Here is a 25657-nt window from a genome sequence, read left to right as displayed (position 1 = left end):
AGGAGGTTCTCATGGTGTAATGGTCAAGAAGGTCACTCTCGTAGTTGGACAAAGCTTGATAGAGCGGTTATGAATACAAGTTTCTCTAATACTTTCCCTAATGCTCATTTGGAGTGTCTAATGCGGAAGTCGTCGGATCATAGTCCTATGGTTATCAATTTTTGACAAATTGGAGATGAGGTATGGCCAATCACGTTTTCGTTTTCAAAATATGTGGTGTTCACATGATTCTTTTATTGACTGTGTGGCAAAGGTGTGGGTTGAGCCGGTATACGCCCAGGGTCTTTTGAAGCTTGCGACCAAATTGAAAAAAAAAACAAAGATAGCTCTTAGAGCATGGAATATGAAGGTTATTGGACATGTAGATCAGAATATTAAGGAGCTTGAGGAATGTTTGGAGGTCCTATAAAATCAAATGCTATGTGATTTTGACTTGAGCATTGAAACGAAATTTCTTCTCACCAAGCTAGGACTGGAAATATGGGAACAAAGGGAGGAGACTAGATTGACGCAACAAGCAAAAAAATCTTTGCTTAAAGAAGGGGACCAAAATTCAAAATTTTTTCATGTGGTGGTAAAGCAAAGAAGGAAGAATTCTCTGATTTCTAACATGATTCTTGCAAATGGGAGTGTGTTAAACTCACTAGAGAGCATTCATCTAGTGGCAACTTCTTACTTTCAGGATTTTTTAACAGAAATAATAACTCATGAAGTGGCCGACTTATTAACCATTCTAGAGAAGGTTATTACTGCATAGGAAAATGAGCTTCTTTGTCAAGATCCTTCAGAAGAAGTGGTTAAAACTTCACTTTTTTTCATTCCTAAAAATAGTAGCCCAGGTCCTGATGGTTTTGGTTTAATTTTTTATATTTCATGTTGGGATGTGGTTAAAGAAGACTTATTAGAGGCTGACAAGGATTTCTTTAATGACACTAATCTACCAATCTTCGTATATAGTGGTTATTTCGAAGGTACAGAATCCAAAAAGTTTTGATAAGTTCCGCCCCATTAGCCTTTGTTCTGTTGCTTACAAGATTTTTTCTAAGATTATTGTATAGTGCATGATTGGTTTACTTACCCGAATAATATCGCCAGCGCAAGGGGCGTTCATTCTAGGCCGAAGTATATTTGAAAGTATTACTCTTGCTCAGGAGATGGTGCACTCCTTGAACAAAAATAATATAAGTGGTAATATTATGGTGAAAATTGATATGGCAAAGGCATATGACCGGGTCGACTAGGATTTTTTGCTTTGGGTGTTAAGAGGGATTTGGTTTCTCTTCAAATTTTTGTAAGTTGGTGGTTGAATGTATTCAGGCTCCTTGGTTTTCCATTATGATGAATGACTCTTACAAAGGATTTTTCAAGCCTACCAAAGGTTTAAGGAAGGGAGACCTATTATGGCCTTATCTATTTATTGTCATGGAGGAGGTTTTATCTTGATTGCTGCAGAAAAACTTTGAGGAGGGGCGTATTGGCTGTTTTTCTCACCCTTTGGGGGCTCCTTTGATTTTGCATTTACTCTATGCAAATGACATTTTGATTTTTCTTAATGGGGAGAAAAGATCCATGCGGCGTCTTATTAAAGTTTTGGGTATCTATGAGCAGTAGTTTGGCCAAATGATTAGCAAAGAAAAATCAGCTATCTTCTTTTCAAAGAAAATTCCAATGTGGCGGAGGCAGAGTCTGATAAGATTAACGAGGTTTGTGGAGGGTGTTTTCCCAGTCACTTAGGCGTCCCGCTTGTTTCTAGGCGTTTTACAATTAGATCCTAGAGGCCATTGGTTCAAAAAATCAAAAGTAAGGTGGCGAGGTGGAAGCTCAAGTTGCTCTCGTCAGGTGGTCGTCTAATTCTTTTAAAGCATGTTCTCACTTGTATGGCGACTCATTTGTTGGAGGTTTTAGACATTCTGAAGGTAATCCACAAGAAGATGAATTCTATCCCTTCAACTTTATTTTGGGGTGAGATAAATGGAAAGTTGAAAATGAAGTGGTGCTCGCGGTCTAAACTGTGCAAGCCCACTAGTGAGTGTGGATTAGGTGTTCGTGATTTTGGTGAAGTTCAAAAATCTCTACATATGAAATTTGCATGGAGGCTCATGACTTTAGACAATCTTTGGACAAAATTCTTCCGTGCTAAATATGTGAAAAAAGGTCATATCTCCATGGTGGTTCCTAAAGACTCGAGTTCTCGGTTTTGGAAATGGAGAACGTGCAGCTGAAGGTAAAGAATGGCAAGGGTTCTTTTTGGTTTGATAATTGTTTGGCTAGTGGCCTGCTTTGTTTGCAATTTAATAATATTCAAAACCCTCTGCTTAATATTAAAGATGTGTGGGTGGATGGTGCCTGGGATATGCAACACTTAGTGGAGTTGGTTGGTAATGACAAAGCTGAAGAAGTCATATAGAATATTGCTTGTGGGAGACCAGGTGAGGATATTCTAATTTGGAAACTCAATGATAAAGGAAGTTGTCAAGCGTGAGATTTAATTAGAGTCAAAGGGCCACGTGTAGGGGATATGGATTGGTTGTGGCACAATCTCTTGCCGAAGAAGGTCAGCATATGTGCTTGGAAAGCTCGTTTTGATAGCTTGTCGTTGGATGAGAAAGTTCAATCCTTGGGAATCGCTCTTGCTTCTCGGTGTAACTATTGTGAATTGGGGCAAACAGAAACCTTGAATCATGTGCTTTGTTCAAGTGAGATTGCTGTGAATTTTAGAGATTTTGCGGCTACAACCTTGAGGGTTCCTTATACGACTGCAGTTTCTTGGATTTGTTGTGCACAACAATGGTTTGCTTACGCCAAGAAATTGACTTAGAGGGGTGTAATCATTGGTATCTTGCCGAGTTTAATAACTTGGAGACTTTGGGTGTGTCGATGTAGAGTCCGAATGGAAGGTGCTAAGGAATCGGCTAAAGGAGTTTGTTTGGCAATCAAGGTATGGCTTAGGAGGATTTTGGAGAATATGAGATCAAACGGATCCCTTTCCACTCAAGATAGCAAAGTTCTAAGTGCTCTTGAGATTCCACTTATCACTCTGAAGGCACGAACTCCATGTGTTGTTAGGAGGGGGAACCCTTGGGTTGGGTCCGTAAAGTTGAACGTAGATGGTAGTTGTCGTGGGAACCCAGGGACATGTGGAGGGGGTGGTGTAATTCGAGATTGCAACGGGGTTTTCCTAGGTGCTTATTCTTCCTTCTTTGGCTATGATACTAATAATAAAGTCGAACTTAGGGCCTTGACGGAGGGAATGCGAATGTGCAAAGAGATGAATTATATGAATGTGGAGATTGAATGTGACTCTAATGTAGTGGTCGATTGGGTTCGTTCTCGGAGATGCATGGTATGGTATTTGTGGGATTTTTGGGAAGAGCTTCTTGAGGCTCTTTCCATGATTAATTTCACCATTACTCACTAATTCAGAGAAGGAAATAAGATTGCGTACTTCTTGGCACGTCAGGGAGAGGAATGCGTCACTATGAGATATCTGAAGTTTGCTTCTTTACCTCGTCTAGCTAGAAGCATGATATGAATTGACAAAAATTGGTCTTCCTAATTTAAGAGTTTAATGTACCGTTTTGTATTCGTTTCATTCGTTACGTTTCATTTTTATCTGTTTGTAGCTTGATTTGCTAAAATCACGGTATTATTCCGTCATAAGTGAAGGGTTTTTTAATAAAAAAAGGAGGTGCCGCCCTCTTTTATTAGAAAAAAAAAAAAAAAGAATCATCTAGAACATGCTGACGATGCTATTCCTTTATATGTGAATGAATTATCCCAGACCTCTCTATTGTTTGGCGTATGGTTTAGTTACCTCCATTACCATGCTCATTCTAAGGCATATACATTATTTATATAGTTGGAAAGATTTACACATAATTGCAACAGTCTCCAAATTTACACATAATTGTAAGTGTCCAAACATTTACATAATAGACCATGTACCATGTAAACTTTCTAACATTAATGGTTCTGTATATATGTGGGACTTTGCTATTAACATGGGTATTAATAGAAGGCCAGATTCCAGTCTACTTTTGTTAGGATTAAGAGGCTACCTTGCCAATTGAAGCTATAAGAGCATACATGAACAAATAGATTGCTGATGATTTCTTTATCATCAGTAAAGAAAACGTCTTTTGTTTTTTTTATCTTTTCAAAAAAATTCCTATCACATATGATAATATTTTTATTAATTTTTTTAGAATAATAAAATTATGAATTTTATAATATTAAATTTAAAATGTCTAAGGGTGAAATCACTTGCATATATATATAAACAAAACTCTAAAAGAATGTTCTAACAAGTGAGAAAATATGCTACTGAAAAATATTTTTTATTATTATTTTTGTTCCAAATTAAAAGTTTATAAAATAAGTTAAAAAGTAGAAGAAAAATAAGGTGACTAGAATTTATCTGATCTATACGCAACAAAAGCAATCATAAAACTAAGATAAGAATACTAAACAAAAATGTGCAATCAAAACTTGTACCCTATTATACTATTATAGGAGGAAATTCATTTTGCTCTTCATATTTTTAATTGATATAATTAAGAACACCCAGTTGATAAATTAGCACAATTGTATTTATCATGTAATATAAGCCTATGTTAATAAAAATTGTGAAGGTGTATAATAATGTAACATGCCATTGCATGTCATTACCCATGGCTACAAGAATCTTTTGAAATTTTGTGAGCACTTTTAATGTTTTTAGAATTTCATTTTTTAAAATTATTCATATGCATAATTTTTTTTTTTTAAATTTCATGATATTTTTTTACATTTTTATGTATTTTCATAGATTGTTTTAATTTTTGACTTGTGTGAGATAGTTCAAACGCTATATTCTTATATAAGAACTTCTATTCTTATATAAGAACTTCTCAACTCTTGATTTTATGAAACTGAAACCCTAATTCAACTTTCTTAGGGGCTGTTTAGTATCATTGTTTATTTTCTATTTTTATTTTTATAGTGAAAAATAGATTATAAATATGCGTCTTTATGTTGTTACTTTTCTGTTTCTATTGCTGATTTGTCGCTGTTTGCCAAAAAATTGAAAATCATATTTTATGATTTTCAATTGTTTTTGCAATCTATTGCTGATATACCTTATAGTATCTTCAAAACTATACTTAAAATCAACTCTCACCAGCACAATAATTCAGCACAATAATGCTGAATAGATGTTGAATTAATCAACTCTCACCAGCACAATGATTCAGCACAGTAATGCTAAATAGATGCTGAATTAACCAACCCTCACCAGTAGAATGATTTAGCACGATAATGCTGAATTAATCAACCCTCACTAGCACAATAATTCAGCACAATAATGTTAAATAGAAGCTGAATTAACCAACCCTCACCAGCACAATGATTTAGCACAATAATGCTAAATAGATGCTGAATTAATCAACCCTCACTAGCACAATAATTCAGCATAATAATGTTGAATAGATGTTGAATTAATAAACTCTCATCAGCACAATAATTCAGCACAATAATGATTTTCCTCACTACTATAAAAAAGAACTTCGAGAAGAGGTATGCATCTCACTTATGCTCATTCTTTCTACTGTTGTAATTCAAAGTCTATTTTCAATCCCTTACTTAGGTATCAGAGTGATCTCTTGAACGACATCCATGCTTTGTCTCTTTTAGGTAGTTGTGATCAAGGAGTAATTTCCGAAGATCGTTCGATATTCAGGCAGCAACAATTTCCAAAATTTTTTATATCCAAAAATAATTTTTTTGGATTAAATTATTCATTTTATACAATTTTAAACAAAAATCAAAATTAAATGATCATATGAATTTAAATATAATTAAAATTAAAATATACATAAATTTCAAAAAATAATAATAAAGCCAGCTACAAAATAATTTTACTATTTTTTAATTGTCATGTCCCATAAAATATTTATTATAAAGTGGATTTTGAAAGTAGAACAATTAAGCAAAATAAAATATAATAAATTTTATTTTTATCATAGTAATTTTTAATATGTATTATTTGTAATTTTATTATTTTAATGATGTTTTTATAATATATTGATTTAAAATGGAAATGAGTCATTTTTAATTAAGTTTTTAATTTGAATTAGTTTTATAAATGTTACTAGTGTCTAATTTTTAGTTTTTATTTTTTAATTTTTAACAGTGATACCAAACTATCCCTTAGCTTTTAATCACTGTTGTAGCCTCAACCTTTTTCCTCTATAACTACCATAGGAGCTTCAAATCCACTATACCATCAACCATGATATTATCAGTGGCAGCACCATATCTGGTTCCCAAAGTACTTTTATAAAATTTACAAAATTTAAAAGTCTTCGTTAAATTCAAAAATAATATATTAATTTTAGATTTTCCATTAATATAGATAAAATTCCATGAAAAAATTAGAAAGTTATAGAAAAATCTCATAAAAATGTAGAAATTTCCAAATTTTCTTAAAAAATAAAAAATATCATAAAATTTCAAAAAGCTTACTGAAAATGTAAAAATCCAAAATATTCATGAGACAGGAGATGACTTTTGGACTTTATCATAGGTATAATATCCACTTATTCTCGCACTTTTTCACCCATTTCACAGAGAAGAACTGTTGTGACAGAAAAATTAAGGTACCATTACTACCATTGCAAGTCAAAGGAAACTTAAAGACAAATTTAATTGTAACTGCACTTGTAACTTCCCTTAATAAAGACCTCCAAAAGTTAATGTATAACCTTCCACTCCCTTAATAATTTTTCATAAATGAAGAATCAATGAGAGGAACCTCCATACCTATAAATAGGACACTCCAAGAAGAGGTAAGACATCTTAGATCATTCTATCTTACAATGTTATCATATATTTCAATACTTTCCCATTTTCTTGACTTGGGCATCCGTGCAATCCCTTGAAGTACAGCATGAATTCTCAAATTCTCTTTTGCTTCTTATTCTTCAGGTGGCCAAGGTAGTCTTTGATCCAAGAACCAACCCAAGTTTTTGCAAGTGGTCGTGATTAGGAAATGATTCACAAAGATCGTTTGATTTTTAGGCAGCAATAGTTGGCGCCGTCTCTGGGAATTCTTTTGAGAGTTTTTTTTTTTTTCGATCCTTGATCATGGCTACATTATACAATTCGAAGTCATAACCAACAATGAGTGACCAATAACCCCAATTCATACATTCTGCACTAGGTGACAATTCCAGCGTAATGAGAAGTGAATTCCTTGTATTTTAGAAAAGGATGGAGGACATGTTCACTATGATTCTATAGCAAAAAAAGGATCATAAGGAACCTGCTCCTCATCCTAACCAAGTAGAACCTGAGTCAAATGAGAAAGTTCCATGTTGTTACTTTCATATATTCTGTGTGGGTGTGTTCTGTATGTAGCTCATATCTTTGAGTGGATGACATACAAAAGGAGAAAATATGGTTAAAATTAGTGTGCTGGGGGGGGGGGGGAGACCGTCGATGGTTTGCTTGAATTTTCAGAATGTTTGTTCTCGGTATTTATCCATCGAATAAACCGTCAACGGTTTGACTGAACATGTAGAGACAGTTTGCTCTCGGTATCTCAATTGTCAATGGTTTGATGAAATCATTAACAGTTTCGTTCTGGGAACCAGCGCAAATTTCAAATTTTGAATAAGTGAACGTTAATATGGTTGGGGTTTGGAGGGAAAATCTCTGGGAATTCTATTTATATGTCTTATTGGATATATTTGTAGAGAGATGGTTGTAAGAGTTGAAAAGATTGTATTGTTCTTGTAATTTATACAAGAAGATAGTGAATCCTTACTGTTTACTCCCGTGGATGTAGGTATTGTCGAATCATGTAATTTCTTGTGCCATTGTGATTGTTCTTACTTTTATTTACTTGGTGTGGTTGTAGATTGTTCTATATAATTCATCATTAAAGTGCTGCATTGTGTGTTTGATTATTTACATATAAATATATGTTCTGCTGTGTATATTTGGGGGCTTTACACAAAAAATTGGTATTAGAGCAATTATTGTAATGGCTTCGGGTACTTCATTTGTAAAATTTAATGTTGTCAAATTTGATAGAACCGGGAACTTTGGTTTATGGTAGAGAAGGGTGAAGGATTTGTTGTGCAACAAAGGACGGTGAAGACCTTGTATGATGTTCAACCGCAAGGCATGAATGAAGCAAATTGGAAGGAATTGGAGGTAAAGATGGTGGCTACTATCAGATTGTGTCTGGCAGATGTGCTGTATCACATCATGGAAGAGAATTTTTTATTTTATTTTATTTTATTTTAACAAAGAGCTGGTAGCCACCCACATAGTGGCCTTGTCCCAAATTTATTAATAAACTCTCACTTGTGGCGGAGGAAAACCGTGGTTACATTTCAAAGACTTTATGAGATTACAAATAAAAAACATCATGGAAGAGGATTCTTTTGCGGTTGTATGACAAAATCTTGAAAGCCGGTACATGTCTAAGTCTCTTACGAATAAACTCTTTTTTAAGCAAAGACTTTATTGGCTTAAAATGGTGGAGGGTTTGGAGTTGAACCAACACATCAATGCATTCAATCAAATCATAAGTGATTTAATGCAGGTTGATGTGAAATTTGAGGAAGATGACAAGACATTGATGCTACTGAATTCCCTACCAGTGTCTCACACGTATGAGAATTTGGTTACAACTCTTACTTGGGTTAAAGAGACCTTGAATTTAGAAGAGGTAACAAACGCGTTGTTGGGGTTTCATCAAAGAATGAAAGTCTGTGATGAAACCTCACACGGTGAATGGCTTGTGGTGAAGGGTAATCATGAACGTGGGAGAGGAAAATTCAGAAATGGATCGAGTCAAAATAAATCCTGATCTAAGTCTACGAAGGAAAAGGAAATTTGGTGTTTTAAGTGTGGTAAAATGGGGCACATAAAATCGGAGTGTCCGGATTGGAAGAAAGGAAATGCAGAAAAGTAAGAAGGCACTTCAAAATCAACAAATATAGTTAAAGAAGGAAATTCAAAATGCAGTGATGGTGACATACTTTCAGTTTCTTCAAGGTCGGATCGCCTCATGAACTCTTGGATCCTAGACTTAGCGTGTTTTCCACATGAATCTAAATAAGGAATGATTCAACACTTACAGGTTGGTTAATTTCGGTTTAGTTTTTATGGGTAATGATGTTTCTTGTAAAGTCATTGGAATAGGAGATGTTCAAATTAAAATTTTTGATGGTGCTGTAAGAGCTCTATGTGATGTAAGATACATTGCGGACCTACGGAAGAGTCTAATTTCATTAGGCACTTTGGACTGTAATGAATTCAGTTACAAGCCCGAAAGTGGAGTTATGAAGATGTTCAAAGGCAATCTAACGATGATGAAAGGACAAAAATTAGATGAAAACATTTATTCACTACTAGACACTATAGTTGTGGGTGTAGCTACAGCCGTAGATTCTGAGTTTGATGAAACCGTCTTTCGGCATATGCGGCTAGGGGATATGGGTAAGTATGGTATGAAAGAACTTCACAAAAGGAAGCTCTTGAAGGGTATGAAAGCATGCAAGCTGAATTTCTGCAAGTTTTGTGTTCTTAGGAAGTAAAGCAGGATGCTGTTCAAAATAGCTATACATAACACGAAAGGTATTATTGATTACATACATTTGGATGTTTAGGGGCTGGTGAGAGTAGCATCATGGGAAGGACATGTGTGTTTTGTGAGTTTTATTGACAACTACTTATGGAAGGTCTTGATGTACTTCATGTGGCACAAGTCATATATGTTTGTCAGGTTTAAGTTGTGGAAAGTTGAAGTGGAAAACTAGATTGGGAGGAAAATTAAATCCCTTAGATTAGATAATGGGACCGACTACGCTGATTCTAGGTTCATGGAGTTTTGTGAGCAGTATGGTATTAGGAGACACTTCATTGTTCACCGGACACCTTAGCAAAATAGTGGCTGAAAGGATGAGCTGAACTCTAGTTGAGAGAGCTCGGTGTCTCAGGCTTATTGTAGGGCCAGCGAAGAACTTCTGGGTCAATGCAGTTAGAATGACTTGTTTCTTGGTAAACCGATCGCTAAGGGCATCACTAGAGGAGAAAGTGGTAGAGGAGGTATGGATAGGAAATGCAGTATACTACTCCAGATTGAAGGTATTCAGTTGTATTCAGTTGTCCAGCCTATGTACACGTGTCTAGTGAGGAGAGATTGAAGTTTGACACAAAGTCTAGACACTGCATCTTTTTGGGGTATCAAAAGGTGTGAAGGGGTTCAAGCTATGAGATCTAATGGCAAACAAGGTGGTGATCAGTAGAGACGTAGTTTTCGATGAGAAGCTATGATGAAGCGTACTCAAGTTGATGATGAAGAGAAACAAAAGCCAGAAAATTGGAGCAAAGATAAGCATGTTGTGTAGGTGGAGTTAGAAACTTAGGGCAATGATCTTGGTCCCCCTCTTGCAGGGAGTTCTAGCTTAGGAAACCAGCAAGTTGACAGTGTTCCTATACGGATATCCAGACGCATTATCAGACCACCGCCCAGGTAAGGATTTGATGATCTGGTATCTTATGCTTTCAAGACTAGTTGTAAGGATCCAACTACTTTTCAAGAGTCAGTGCACGACTAGGAAAAGTAGGTGGATGGGTGCTGTGATTAAAGAAATGAAGTCACTGCATAAGAATTAGACTTGAGATTTGGTGGAGCTTCTAGATGGGAAGAGGTCGATAGGTTGCAAATGAGTATATAGGAAGAAGGAAGCAATATTAGAAAATGAAGGAGAGAAATTCAAAGCACGGTTAGTGACAAATTCAATCCATCAGTTGTGGGATTTGTTGATGCTGATTATGCAGGGGATATGGATGACAGAAGGTCTATAATGGGTTATGTTTTTACACTTATGGGAGGACCTATATGTTGAAGGTCCATGGTACAATTCCTGGTGGCATTGTCTACAACTGAGTCTGAATATATGACAATCTCCAAAGCTACAAAGGAAGCCTTATGGCTCACGAATTTAGTCAGAGAGCTTGGTATACAACAAGGTGGATTTGTGTTGTGTTATGATAGTCAGAGTGCCATTTATTTGGCGAAGAATCAAGTGTATCATGCTAGAACCAAGCATATTGATGTAAGGTTTCACATGATCCGGGAATTGATTTCTTTAGGTGAGCTTGTACTTGAGAAAGCTCACACATTTGAGAACGCAGCGGATATCTTGACAAAGTCGATTACTACTGAAAAGTTCAAGCATTGCTTGGACTTGCTTTTGTTGGCCTAACAAGACTTAATCTCATTTTTGATGATAACAAATCAAGGTTACTAAGCGTATTTTTAAGTTAAGTTTCAGAACTCAAGGGATTTTATGAAGTCAAGTAATTGTACTTGATGAAAATTGTTGAAGTTTAGACTTAAAGTTACAAGTCATGAGGAACATGAAGAATATTGAAGAATTGATCAAAGCTCAGATGTTACTGAAAGCCCTACAACATGAAGACTTAGGAACTTAGATGGTTTTATTTTGATTAAGTCTCATGTAAGTACTTCTATTCTCAACATTGAAGTTTGTTGGCCTAACAAGACTTAATCTCGTTTTGATGATAACAAATTAAGGTTACTTAACATGTCTATATAAGTTTGAGTTTCAGAACTTACGTGTTGTTTTGAGCATACTTGAAGAGATTAATGGATTTAAACACTTAAAGTCATGATTGATGAAGGATATACAACTATGTGAGATATGAAGCTCGTTGAAGAAGTGCAATAAAGCTCAGAAGACATATTGGAAACTTCACAACATGAAGACTTAGGCACTTAGATAGAATAGTCTGATGAAAGTCTCGTGTAAGTACTTCAAAACTTAATATTGATTGATTGAAGCTCCTAGGATATGTAATTAGACTTACATACTTGTTTTTATACATGGAAAATGTTTTCTCAAATTCCGAATTAAGTTTTTCATTACATGAATTAAGTTTGGAACCAAAAATATTGAAAAACAAGTGTTGCTGAAAGGACAGGCGACTGATGTTAAATCATCAGGTGTCTATGGTGCTACTGAGTTTGAAAAATATATAACAAAATAGGCACAGGCGACTGACCTATCAGACACAGTCGACTGACCCCATTCTGACTTTCAGAATACGCTAATTTTAAAAGAGCATGTGCGATTGACCCTTAGAGGACAGACGACTGATGCGTATGTTTAAACGAGTTACATTGCTGATCTTGTTTCCAAATCTTGCTTGATTGGTTTCCAAATTGAGAGAAAATTCGAAGGAAACCTTTTGAAACCTTAGTGTACTATTTAAACGTATTATTCTCGCACATTAGGGTAAGAGAGTACACGAACGACAAGCACAAACTTTGAAAATTCTTTTGGTTATACTCTTTTGAAGAGCTACTGTGTTCTTGCTGAGATCTCTCGTCAATCTGATTAGTTCTTTCAAAATGCACACTCATAAATCAGATTTTTGGTGATATACTTTTGAGCTTTGACTTTTATATTTTGATTATTTGAAGTATTCTTGATTCTAACGTGTAAATATGCTCATTTGAGAAGATTTTCTCTTGTCCAAGCAATTGTTGCTGTTTGTTGTATTGTTTGATAGTTCAGGTATTGAATCGTTGCCTAGTGAGGGGATTCTTGTTAGAGAGGCGAACTCCACCTTTGAGGGAGAGAGGTTGTAACTTCACCTGCTAACAAAGTTGGGAAAGGAAATCCTCACGACACGTTGTGTGAGGCAAGGATGTAGGCTACGACCGAACCTCGTAAAAACAACGGTGTTCAGCTTCTTCTTCTCTACTCTTTAATTCCGCAAGATATAAACTCTGTGTATGATTTTATTTTCATAAGAACTTGCTGAATATTACCTCTTGCTGAATATTAAACTTTGTCGAATATTTGAGATTGTGTTAAAGATTTAAGAACCTGTTGAAAAGGAAAATGTTGCTGAAAATTGTGAACTTTCTGGACATATTTTTGTGATCAAATATATATATATATATATATATATATATATATATATATATATATATAAGATCTATTTTATTGAGTTGATTTGAAAACTCAGAAAAATCACAACTTTGAATTTATAAGTAAATGATATGAGATTAACTACTTGTAAATTGATTTTCAGAATTGAAGCTTAAGTGTTGAAGTTAATCAAGAGTTTTATAGAAATTATTTTTGAAGAGAAATATTATCCTTGCTGAAAATATGATCTTAATATTGATTATATCATTGAGATATATATAAAATCACTGAATTCATTTGTCTTGATTATACTGTTGTAAATTTTATTAATTCAAACTGAAGGTTAAATTTTGAATAAGTGATTAACTAAATATGTTAACTCATTATTTTATTTTGTAAATTCAGATTTTACATTGATCTCTACATTCACATTTAATACTTCCCATTGATATATTATTTTAGCGAATAGAAATAGTGTTTGTGTTGGAAAGGGCTAAAGGATATAAGAATTCCGTGAATAAATTTTTTAAATAACCCAATTCACCCCCCCCCCCCCCCCGTTTGGGAATACATCTTAATTTCAAAGTTAAGGCTCTTGAAATACATTTTGGACTTAGAGACTTGTTTTAAAACATGAAAAATATTTTCATAAGGTCTAAAATATGTTTTCCTAGTTAACAAAACAAGTTGGAATTAAAGTTTGAAAAAACACTAAGTAGTTAGTGTTCAGTTGACTGATGAATTTGCATCAGGCGACTGATATGCTACTGCCATTGATATTGAAAGAACATAATGGGATCAAGCGACTGAACCATCGAGGTTAGGCGACTGACTAGCTTTTAAATAAGCTTAGGTGAATGAAGTCAATGTTTTAAGCTTATAATAGCGCGGATTTTGTTTCTAAATTTGAACGTTTGAGTTTCCAAACTTGAAGCAAATTTGGGGAAAATGGTAACTATTGTCTCTACTCTATATAAAGTAAATCTTTTCACAAATTAGGGCATCCAATACTCACATACAACTCAAAATTTGTGTTATACTCTCAATATTTTCTGAACGGCTGCTGTTAGTTTTTGATGAAAACCCTACACGAAAATTCTAGTTTGATTTTAAAATCTTTATTCTAAAATTAGAATATTGTTAAAATCTTCGTCAGCTTCATCTCTTTATTGATTTATTGAAGTATATTGTTTTCTAATGTGTACAAATTATACTCTGTTGAGAGTAATTTAATTGTACAAACAAACTTGTATTGCTGGTTTTACAATTTACGATTCAGGTTGTTGAATCATTGCCTAGCGAGAGGTTGTTCTTGTTAGAGAGGGGTCTCCACCTCGAACGGAGAGAAGGGTGCTGCACCTGTTTAACGAAGTGAGGAAAGGAAATCCTCAAAATGAGTTTCTTGAGGCAAGGATGTAGGCTGCTGGCCAAACCTTGTAAAAAACTTGTGTTCACTCTTCTTCTCTTTCTTTTTAATTCTTTCAAGTTATAATCTACGTGTATGATTTTGAATTCATTGGCAACTTGCTGAATATTGAGATTTGATTGTGGTTTAATCAAGTTACCATATTGAATGTTGGTTTATGTTATTGGATGAAATATCAAATAAGTTTTGATATCTGAATTTAGTTGTATTTGGTTGAGATTAAGTTGGTATGATTGATTATTTAATTGAAGCATAAGTGTCATGATAATCTAAGTTGTACTGCTAAATTTGTGTCTTGAGAATATCATTGATTATTGCTGAAAATCAAATTCTGATATTTAATTAACTGAGTTAATTGAAGTTTAAATTTGGTTTGAAATTTTAGCTTTCATATTTATATCTCGGATTATTGATTGGCATAGTATGGTCACTGATTAGTTTATTGTATTTGATATTAGAGTGCTTGTGGTGATTTAAATTAAGAGAGTTAAAATAAACTGAAATTCCGTTAAGAAATTTTTAATTATCCAATTTACCCCCCTCTTGGGATTAAATCTTTAATTTCAATTGGTATTAGAGCCCTAGGTTGTAGTAAATCCTAACTAGTAGCTACACAAAGATCTTTATGACACACATAGGTGTATCCCCTTTTGGTGAAGACCAATCTTCGTTTAGGCCTCATATTTTTTTTGGAGTGAACTATACCTTTTGGAAACAATGCATAAGGATATTTTTGCAAACTATGGATTGGAAAGTCTGGAAAGTAGTTACCCAAGGCGATTATGTGCCTTCCAAGACCATAGATAACAAAGTAGTTCCCAAGGATGAAGCTGAATTGATAGTTATGGTGTGATCCTAAGAAAAGGGGGGGGGGGGGTGAATTAGATTTTAAAACTTTAGGCTAATTAAATTTGCACCGATTCATCACATTATATCCCAATTAAAACATAATGTGTATGTAAAATAATTTTAACAATGAATGCAAATATACACATGCGGAGAGAGAGGGGGGAGGGTGAATTAGATTTGAAAACTTTAGGCTAATTAAGCTTGTATAGGTTCACCACATTATATCCCAATTAAAACATAATGTGTGTGTGTGTGTGTGTGAGAGAGAAAGAGAGAGAGAGAGAGAGAGAGAGAGAGAGAGAGAGAGATTGTTGCTGAAAATCAAAATTTGGTATTTAATTAACTGAGATAATTGAAGTTTAAATTTGGTTTGAAATTTCCGCTTTCATATTTATATCTAGGATTGTCGATTGGTATAGTACGGTCGCTGATTAGTTTATTGTAATTGATATTAGAGTGCTTGTGGTGATTTAAATTAAGAGAGTTAAAATAAACTAAAATTCCGCTAAGAAATTTTTAATTACCCAAATCTTCGTTTAGACCTCCTATTTTTTGTGGAGTGAACTATACCTTTTGGAAACAATGCATGATGATATTTTTGCGAATTATGGATTGGAAAGTCTGGAAAGTAGTTACCCAAGGCGATTATGTGCCTTCCAAGACCATAGATAACAAAGTAGTTCCAAAGGATGAAGCTGAATTGATAGTTATGGTGTGATCCTAAGAAGGGGGGTGGGTGAATTAGATTTTAAACTTTAGGCTAATTAAACTTGCACTGATTCACCACATTATATACCAATTAAAACATAATGTGTGTATGTAAAATAATTTGAACAATGAATGCAAACGTACACGTGCGAAGAGAGAGAGAGAGAGAGAGAGAGAGAGAGAGATTATTGCTGAAAATCAAATTCTGATATTTAATTAACTGAGTTAATTGAAGTTTAAATTGTTTTGAAATTTCAGCTTTCATATTTATATCTAAGATTGTCGATTGGTATAGTACGGTCGCTGATTAGTTTATTGTATTTGATATTAGAGTGCTTATGGTGATTTAAATTAAGAGAGTTAAAATAAACTGAAATTCTACTAAGATTTAATTACCTAATTCACCCCCTTGTTGGGATTAAATCTTTAATTTCAATTGGTATTAGTGCCTTAGGTTGTAGTAAATCCTAACTAGTAGCTACACAAAGATCTTTATGGCACACATAGGTGTATCTCCTTTTGGTGAAGGTCAATCTTCGTTTAGACCTCCTATTTTTTGTGGAGTGAACTATACCTTTTCGAAACAACGCATGAGGATATTTTTGTAAACTATGGATTGGAAAGTCTAGAAAGTAGTTACCCAAGGCAATTATGTGCCTTCCAAGACTGTAGATAACAAAGTAGTTCCCAATGATGAAGCTGAATTGATAGTTATGGTGTGATTCTAAGAGAAAGGGGGGGGGGGAGGTGAATTAGATTTTAAAACTTTAGGCTAATTAAACTTGCACTGATTCACCACATTATATCCCAATTAAAACATAATATGTGTATGTAAAATAATTTGAACAATGAATGCAAACTAGAGAGAGAAAGAGAGAGAGAGCCTACGTCCTCGCCATAGGCAAACCCTCCAAGGATTGAGTCCCTCTAACTCACTTACCAGGTGGAGTCAAATCGTTTCTCCTTACAGGGCGGAGTCTCCCTAGCTCACTTAACCGGGTGGGGCCAAACCGTTTCTCCTTATAGGGTGAAGTCTCTCTAGTTCACTTAACTGGGCGGAGTCAAACCGGTTCTCCTTATAGGGCGGAGTCTCCTTAGATCACTTAATCGGGTGGAGCCAAATTGGTTCTCCTTACAAGGCGGAGTCTCCTTAGCTCACTTAACCAGGAGGAACCAAACCTCTCCAAGTGATGTACCCTCACTTGGCCACGATTCACAACCCGAACCGAGAAGGGCTGTTTTGAAAAAGATATTTTGTACAATATAAATGCTTCTTACATAAGCTGATTTGTACACATTTAATTGAATCTAAATGCACTCTCATATGATTTAAACAATGAAGCTCAGTAGAGTAATGTTTTTCTCTCAAAAATTATTTTTCAAGCAAGACATGAGAGTATGAAAAATGATTTTTTCTAAAATTGACCTTCAAACATGAGTAGCCTTTCAAGCAAAAATATATGAATGAATAAGGCTCTCTTTGAATACCCCAAAGAAATTCTCCAACAAATATATTTCAAGATAAGAGTAGGAAAATACTAGGGTCTTATCTTAGTATGATTGACCTTTTAAAAATAAATGTGAAAAGGCTTTCAAGCAAAGTATATGAGTATAAATCAATGCTCTAGCCTTTCTTAAGAAGCTTTTCAAGCAAGTATATATTAAGTAATATATGCTCAAAGCTATCTTGTATAAATAAAAAATTTCCCCAAAAATTATTTTTCAAAATGAAGAGTAAGGGAGAAATTTGATCTTTGAAAATTACAATAAAAAGGCTCTCAAGCAATATATATGAATATAATATAAGCTCAAGCCTTTTTCAAGAACTCCCTCAAAAATTTTCTGCAAAAGATATTTTCACAAAGAAAGAGAGGAGAAATTTAATCTTTGAAAAACAATAGTACGAAGTCTTACAAGCAATATATATGAATTGATTTATGCTCAAGACTTTGCAAGAATAATCTTGAATAATTTCTCTAAAAAACGTTTTCAAAAAGAAGTGAAGGAGAAATATTACCTTTGAAAAACTTCAAGAACAAAAAGGCTCTTAAACAAATATATGAGTGGATATGAGCTCAAGTCTTTTTAAGAAACCCAAACAAGTTTCTCCAAAAAGGATTTTCAAGAAGAGTAGGAGAAATGGGAATTTTGAGCTCAAAATGGGTTTAAAATATGGGAGAGAATCAAAGAATATTTAACTAAGCTTTCCATGTGATTCTCTAACATTTTTCAAGTGTTTTAGATTGTATTTATAGGCCAAAAACCCAATATAGCCGTCATATGGCTATTGGGGGGCTAAAATATTATTATATTTTGAAAAATAACCATTTTCCAACCATTGGGCTGCTTTCCCCAGAGGCCCGGTCGACTGGGGCCAAGCTCTGGTCGCTTGGGGCTTCAAATACGTGAGGTCCAATTGACCGGAGTGAAGATTTGGTCGGTTGGACTTGGGTTTTCTATGCGGACACCCTTTAGTGTTTTTGCCATAATGTTTTCTATAAAACTCCAAGTTGGACGTTCTTGGTATCAACATAAAGTTAAGAAAAAATACCACAACTTTCATGTTGAACATGTTTTAAGATAAAAAGTTATGGATTGAGAAAAACGCCCATCAATGAGATAGAAGAAATATGAAGGGAATTTTTTGCCACGGATACCTTTCAATATTTTGGGTATTACTTTTTCTAGAAAGTTCCAAATGGGGAGTTATTGGTATCAAAATAAATCTAAGGGAAAATGCCACAATTTTCATTTTGAACATATTTTAAGATGAGAACGAATTTATTGAGAAAATTGCTCATTTCTATTGTCCAGTTGATTAGGCTTTAACAGTTGGTCAACTGACCTCTTTGTAAAAATTAGTTTTTGCCTTATTTTAACTTAAAAACCATTTTAAACCTTTTGGTATAAGTTTAAATTTGAATAAAAATGTTTTTCCACGAAAGATCGTGGTTCTTAAGGTAAATTTAAGGTCAGGTAGAGCTTCAATTTAAATCATGTGATATGCATGTACATTCAACCTTAACTACTATTACAACTTGAAAAATAAATAAAATCTTCATGCTTTGCTCCTTTACAATCCCATGGAATACACCCCGGTATACTCTTTTAGGTGCTCTTATGACTTCTAAAATAAAGAGGGTGTGAATTGAGTTATTTAAAAATTATTTTCAAAATTTTAAATACTTCAACCCTTAACTATTCAACCTTTCAATACACACACGCGCACACACACACACACACACACACACACACACAAACACAACAATAAGAACTATGTTAATTATAAGTCTTTAGATATGAATATGGATACACAAACTAAATTTACAATATGAGATAACATAGTCAGTTGAGCACTTGTTTGTATTATAACTTTTAGCTTGATTCAAGAAAATTCACAACAATGTACTCAAGAATAATTTCAGTGATTCGATTTATGCCTTAATAAAAATCAATATTAAGATATAACTTTTAGCACGTGTATTTTCTTTCAAAACAGAATTTGTAAAATACTTGTTTTGCTTCAGCATGTAAACTTTATTCAAAAAATATGTTCACAAACAAGTTAATCCTCAGATTATTTATTTTCAAACTCAAAGTTGTTAACTTTTCTGAATGTTCAAATTAATGCTTTGCTCATACAACTGATATATATTTGATCTCAAAGAAAATATGTTAAGCAAGTTCACTATGTTTAACATGATTCCTCTTTTCAATAGATTTTCAAATATTTAGATTAACCTCAAATATTCAACAAGATTTAATATTGAGCATGAGATAATATTCATCAAGTTCTTATAAAAATAAAATCATGCATGCAGTTTATAACTTGTAGAAAACAAAAAGAGTAGGGAAGAAGAAACTGAACACCGTTGTTTTTACAAGGTTTGGCCGCAACATATGTTCTTGCATCCAGCGATGCGCTGCAATGATTTCCTTTACCAACTTTGTTACCAGGTGAAGTTACAACCTCTCTCCCTCAAAGGTGGAGTTCACCTCTCTAATGAGAATCCCCTCTCGCTAGGCAATGATTCAATCCTCTAAACCGTTAAAAATACAAGAAATAACAAATACTTGCTTGTACAAGAAAAAACTCCTTAGACAAGCAAATTAGTACACATTAGATTCAAAAATAATACTTCAAAAACAATATGAAAGTTGAAGTTTGAAATATATAACTAGAACTGATTGAAAGATGTGAGTTTTGAAGATCAAATCAGTCTTTTCCAAGTGAAAGAATCAAGAACACAACAATAGCCTTTCAGTAAAGAGAACACAAGGGAGTTGTGCGTGCTGTTGCTTTTCAATTCGTATTCTTACCCTAACGTGCAAAAATAATATTTTTAAATAGAGCACACAAGGGTTTCAAAAACTTTCCCTTGAATTTTCTCTTAATTTGGAAACCATTCAAGCAAGATTTGGAAACAAAATCAGCACTATTTAACGTTTAAACACTCGCATCATTCGCTTGTCCCCGAGGGTCAGTCGCCTATGGTCCTTTAAAATCAGCCTATTCTGAAAGTCAGAATGGGGTCAGTCGACTGTGCCCGATAGGTCAATCGCCTGTGCCTATTCTGTTTGAATATTTTCAAAAACAAAAAACACCACAGTCACTTGATGAATAAACATCAGTCGCCTGCCTTTCAACAAAGCTCGTTTTTCAATAATTTTTGGTTCCAAACTTAATTCATGCATTTGAAAACTTAATTTGAACTTTGAGAAAATATTTTCCATGAATGAATTTAGGTATCTAAGTCCAGTGACATATCCTAGGAGCTTCAATAAATCAATATTGAGTTTTGAAGTATTTACATGAGACTTTCATATGATTTTCCTATCTTAACGTCTAAGTTTTCATGTTGTGAAGCTTCCAAAATGTCTTCTGGGTTTTATGCACTGTTTTAACGAGTTTCATGTCTCACATGACTTGAGCTTTCATGTTTCTCATGTCTCATAGCCTTAAGTGTGATTTTCCATTCAGATTCTTCAAGTATATCCACTTGAAACCATAAAATCACTTAAGTCCTATAACTTATACTCACAAAGACATGTTAAGTGACCTTAATTTGTTATCATCAAAGAAAGATTAAGCTTTGTTAAGCTAACAACTTCCAATATGCATCTGTCACTTGTGCTTCTAGAAACATAAACCTATTCCAACACTCAATACATAAGTGAGATGTTGTGGTTTGTCATAATTAAACAGGGATCGAACTCAAAAAGTTAAAAATATCTTATTTTTTGATGATGACAAACACATGAGCAAAATTGGGTTCGCCTGACAAGACTTCTCTCACAATATGCATAAATTAAAAGATATTCAATATAAACAGGCATATGCAAACATGAAGATTTTAGTATTTTTTAAGTTTAGCATTTAAGTTCAATGGTTCATTGTGCAATTTATGTATTGAAGCTTTCTTCTAAAAATATGCAATTAAACATATTTATCATTTTCCATTTTGAATAACAAAAGTATAGGGAGATATCAAATTTTGCTCATCAATCTTCTCCCCCTTTTGTCATCAACAAAAGGGCAAAAAAAAAAAAAAAAAAAAAAAAATCGTTCTTATTAATAATCTCCCCCTTTTGCCTTTGAATTTTGAAATTTCATGACAAAAAGAATTTAAGAAAAATACAAAAGCACATGTCATGAAAGTCTTTTAAGCACACAAGCAAGACATAATATTTATCTATTATAAGTTTATTTCTTGCTTTAAAAATAATTTCCCCTTATGATATTACTAATAAGTTTTGGGGATTGTGCTTGCTGAAAAAGAAACTTTAATATAAAGTTCAAGGAAGCTATGTTTTTCTGGTGAGCAATTAAGAACATAGCATAAATTAACGAGAAAAACCAACCATATAAATCCTAAAAATATCAGAAAAATTTAAAACAAGGATTACATGACAAGACCAAAGAACTTGTGGCTAAGTAGTATATTTTCATTCAAGATATTCAAGAAAATTATTACGCTTTAATGCACAAAAGCCACAAAAGATTTCTAATCTAAGATATGATGTTGGTGAGCATAACAAGATAAAAATTTATTTTAAGACGCTCCTCCTATTAATTTGAATACGTGCTTAGATTCCGTTAATTACTTATACTGATACTAATTGTGAAAATTCATTAAGAGTTTAAACAGTATAAGTGCTATTTTCATTCTTAAACAAATTTTACTACATATGTGTTAAACCATTTGTATTTCACCAGTAAAACTATTCTTAGAACACATATGCACCATAAATCTAATATTAAGTCATGTGCAAGGTGTTCATATACCCTAAGCCTTGCTCAAGATTATGCAATAAGTATTCAGTTGGGGTTTTAAAGGAGGATAACACAACTCAAAAGAGTGTGTGTGAAGTGAGAACTACCCCAATGTCATGCATTTACCCTAGTTACATGGACTTGAATTTTATAACATGATTATTAATCATTTGAGTCCTACATGAAGTTCATAATCCAAGGATTAGGGCCAAATGGTGTCCATGAGCTAGATTTTCCTAGACTTAGAGAATGTGTATGATTTAGATTATTCTAGGAAAATTCAATGGATCTTCAAAGATTGTGCATGTTTTCAATTTAGCACATAGCATTTGAAATTCAATATGCATAAGCCTATTCAAATACTTTGCATGCTTTATGATGTTCATTAAGTTCAACCAGCATGCAACAGTGAAAGTGACTACTTAAAATTAAAACACTAATTTGAGCAAGGTCACTATACTGATACTACATAAGAGACTTATATAAGAATTTAGAGTTAAAAAAAAAGGTCTTATGGAGTGATGATTTTGGTTAACTAGCTAGCATGTATGACTGAAGATAATTATTTGATTTCAACATGCAGAGGCCTAGTCAACTACTAGCATGCATTTCACAAAATCTGCATCATGCAGATAATATTCAAATCAAGCATGCAGATCAAATAACAGATCATGCTAAAAGATATCCATTCATCAGATAATATAAGCATTAAACAAGAATGAACATTTAGAATTCAGTTCAAATAGTATGTGATCTATTAAAGCTCAAATAACAGCTTATGTTATCAATTATCCATCCATAATATAGACATTAACCAAAGATGAATATTAGCATTTAGCTCACACAAAATCATCCAATAAAAATTATAAGATATTTTTAAAGTAAGCACAATTCAATTAATTGTTTATTGGATGAAATCTTTTTAAATATGCTGCTCCCCCTCAGTTATGTAGCCCAAACATTAAGCCATTTACACCTTTTTATGTTTCAAAACCTTAGCCAAGGCACTAGATTTTCAATAATTTTACTTTGGCTTTAAACATTGGGCAAAACGGACCAATTCTACATTGGCCGATCAACTGAGGTTGTTGGACCGGTCGACTGGTAGGCACACAGAATGCCTCGGTTTCTGGCCCGATTTTCTAGGGGGAAATTGGCTAGGCTATCTGGGCAGACAAAGAGTACCGGTCGACTGGGGCATCTAGACCGATCAACTGGGGCTGCATTTTACACTATGCCTAGAGGGGGCTGGTCGATTGGACAGTACGGTCCGGTCGACTGAGCTCCTCAAATTCTGAAATTTAAGCCCTTTTTCCACCCCTTTTTGCATCTAACTCTTTTGCCAAAACATTTTATTTTCAATGAGCATAATTTGACATTTTGTACGTAGATTACGTTGATAAAAAATTCTAAACAATATTTCTTCAAATAATATGCCTTCAATTTAAATAACTCTATTTTCATTAAGTGAAGGACATAACTAAGTTCTTCAAGCCAAGAGAATTAAAATTTTCAATAAGACACAATTGGCTTTTAATTCATAGACAATATTAACAAAAAAATTTGTAAACAATATTTTTCTAATTATGTACAATAGACAAAGTATGCTATACTTTAGAAATTCACACTTAAGCATAAGTAAAGCATATATACTTATTTGACTAATAAAAACAACTTTGTCTATATGAGGGGGATTCACATGCAATAGCCAATATTATAATAATATATCATAATGATATATATATATATATATATATATATATATATATATATATATATATTAAGCGAATAGATTGGATATTATCACTAAAACTTTCATATTGGCTAGCTTTTCTAATGTTCTTATTATAACAATAGTGTATTCTAAGGTTTGGATGGTTAAGCACAAACTAAGCATTTAAGTATTACTACCCTTATATGTTATATCCTAAAATCTTGTAAGTATTAAAAAAATATTTTTTTGAAATGCACCTCATAAGATAGCATGCTATTATTACAAACTACATCATGATTCATAAAAGATTTAACACAAAAAAAATATCACATGAATTATGGCATGAAATATTCAATTAAAGTAGAAGGAGAAAAGATATACCTTTTCTAATTACTCCTTCTTAGTCGTTTTAGCTCGGAGTGACGTTCTCCCGGTTTCTCTATACCTCTTATGGTTCGCAAATATTCCTTAGTACTACTACAAGACATAATCTTTTTAAAAGCATTAGTAACTAAGGCACAAAATGAAATGCATGACACTCAAAATGATATGCATTGAATTCATGTCATGCTCATTTAAATCATTTTCAAGTATGAGAAACTTTGCATTTTAAAATCAGTTTCATTGGGATAAAATATATTTCGAAAAACACTTTCCGAATTCTTTAATTAATTGATTTTACAAAAAATTCATTTTCAAATTTCAAACAGTAAAATCTATACAATAAAAACAGTGGAGGATTTGTAAAGGGTTTACCCACTCAAAACAGGGATACACCGATACGAGCCATTGCAATCTTTATGCAAAAATGGTTAAACTAATTGCAATCGGACTTTGATACCAATTGATAGTTATGGTGTGATTCCAAAAGGGAGGGGGTGAATTGGGTTTTAAAAACTTTAGGCTAATTAAACTTGTGCCGATTCACCATATTATATCCCAATTAAAACATAATGTGTGTATGTAAAATAATTTGAACAATGAATGTAAACATACACGTGCGGAAATTTAAAGCGCGGAAATATAAACAAGATAAGGAGAGAGAGAGAGAGAGAGAGAGAGAGAGAGAGAGAGAGAGAGAGAGAGAGAGAGAGAGACACACACACACACACACACACACACACACACACACACAACATTTTAACGAGGTTCAGCCAATCTTGCCTATGTCCTCGCATTGGGCAAACACCCCAAGGATTTCACTAACCTTGCTCATTTAATCGGGTGGAGCAGAAACTGTTTACAATACTCCTTACAGGGTGGAATCCCCCTAGCTCACTTACCGGGCGGAGCCAAACCGTTTCTCCTTACAAGACGGAGTCTCCCTAACTCACTTAACTAGGTGGAGCCAAACCGATTCTCCTTACAGGGCGGAGTCTCCCTAGCTCACTTAATCAGGTAGAGCCAAACCTCTCCAAGTGATGTACCATCACTTGGCCACGTTTCATAACCCGAACTGGGAAGGGTTGTTTCGAAAAACAAATTTTGTACAATAGAAATGCTTCTTACATAAGCTGATTTGTACGCATTTAATTGAATATAAATGCACTCTCATATGATTTAAACAATGAAGCTCAGTAGAGTAATGTTTTTCTCTCAAAAATTATTTTTCAAGCAAGACATGAGAGTATGAAAAATGATTTTTTCTAATATTGACCTTCAAACATGAGTAGCCTTTCAAGCAAAAATATATGAATGAATAAGGCTCTCTTTGAATACCCCAAAGAAAT

General features: G+C 33.7%; 1 protein-coding gene across 8 annotated transcripts in view; it reads left to right on the top strand.

Annotated features, from left to right (window-relative positions):
- The window catches only part of LOC131162682 (uncharacterized), a 45705-nt gene extending 31193 nt beyond the window's left edge, over window positions 1-14512 (top strand). For 4 of the 8 annotated variants that reach the window (XR_009138862.1, XR_009138859.1, XM_058119288.1 and 1 more), the window contains exon 3: window positions 6964-7772. Coding sequence is in view for 5 of the 8 variants with exons in the window: in XM_058119288.1 (XP_057975271.1) it covers window positions 6964-6983 (20 nt within the window). In the remaining 3 variants the exon portion in view is untranslated. Of the gene's footprint in view, window positions 1-6963; window positions 7773-8098; window positions 8370-12591; window positions 12874-14235 lie in introns of those variants that run through there. The other 4 variants (XR_009138863.1, XM_058119290.1, XM_058119287.1 and 1 more) reach the window with 3 other exon arrangements.
- The last annotated feature ends 11145 nt before the right edge of the window (window positions 14513-25657 follow it).

The sequence above is a fragment of the Malania oleifera genome, chromosome 8, assembly GCF_029873635.1.
Source record: "Malania oleifera isolate guangnan ecotype guangnan chromosome 8, ASM2987363v1, whole genome shotgun sequence".
Classification (NCBI taxonomy): Eukaryota; Viridiplantae; Streptophyta; class Magnoliopsida; order Santalales; family Ximeniaceae; genus Malania; species Malania oleifera.
The sequence above is the reverse complement of the archived record's forward strand: the minus strand, read 5'-3'. Positions and strand labels throughout refer to the sequence as shown.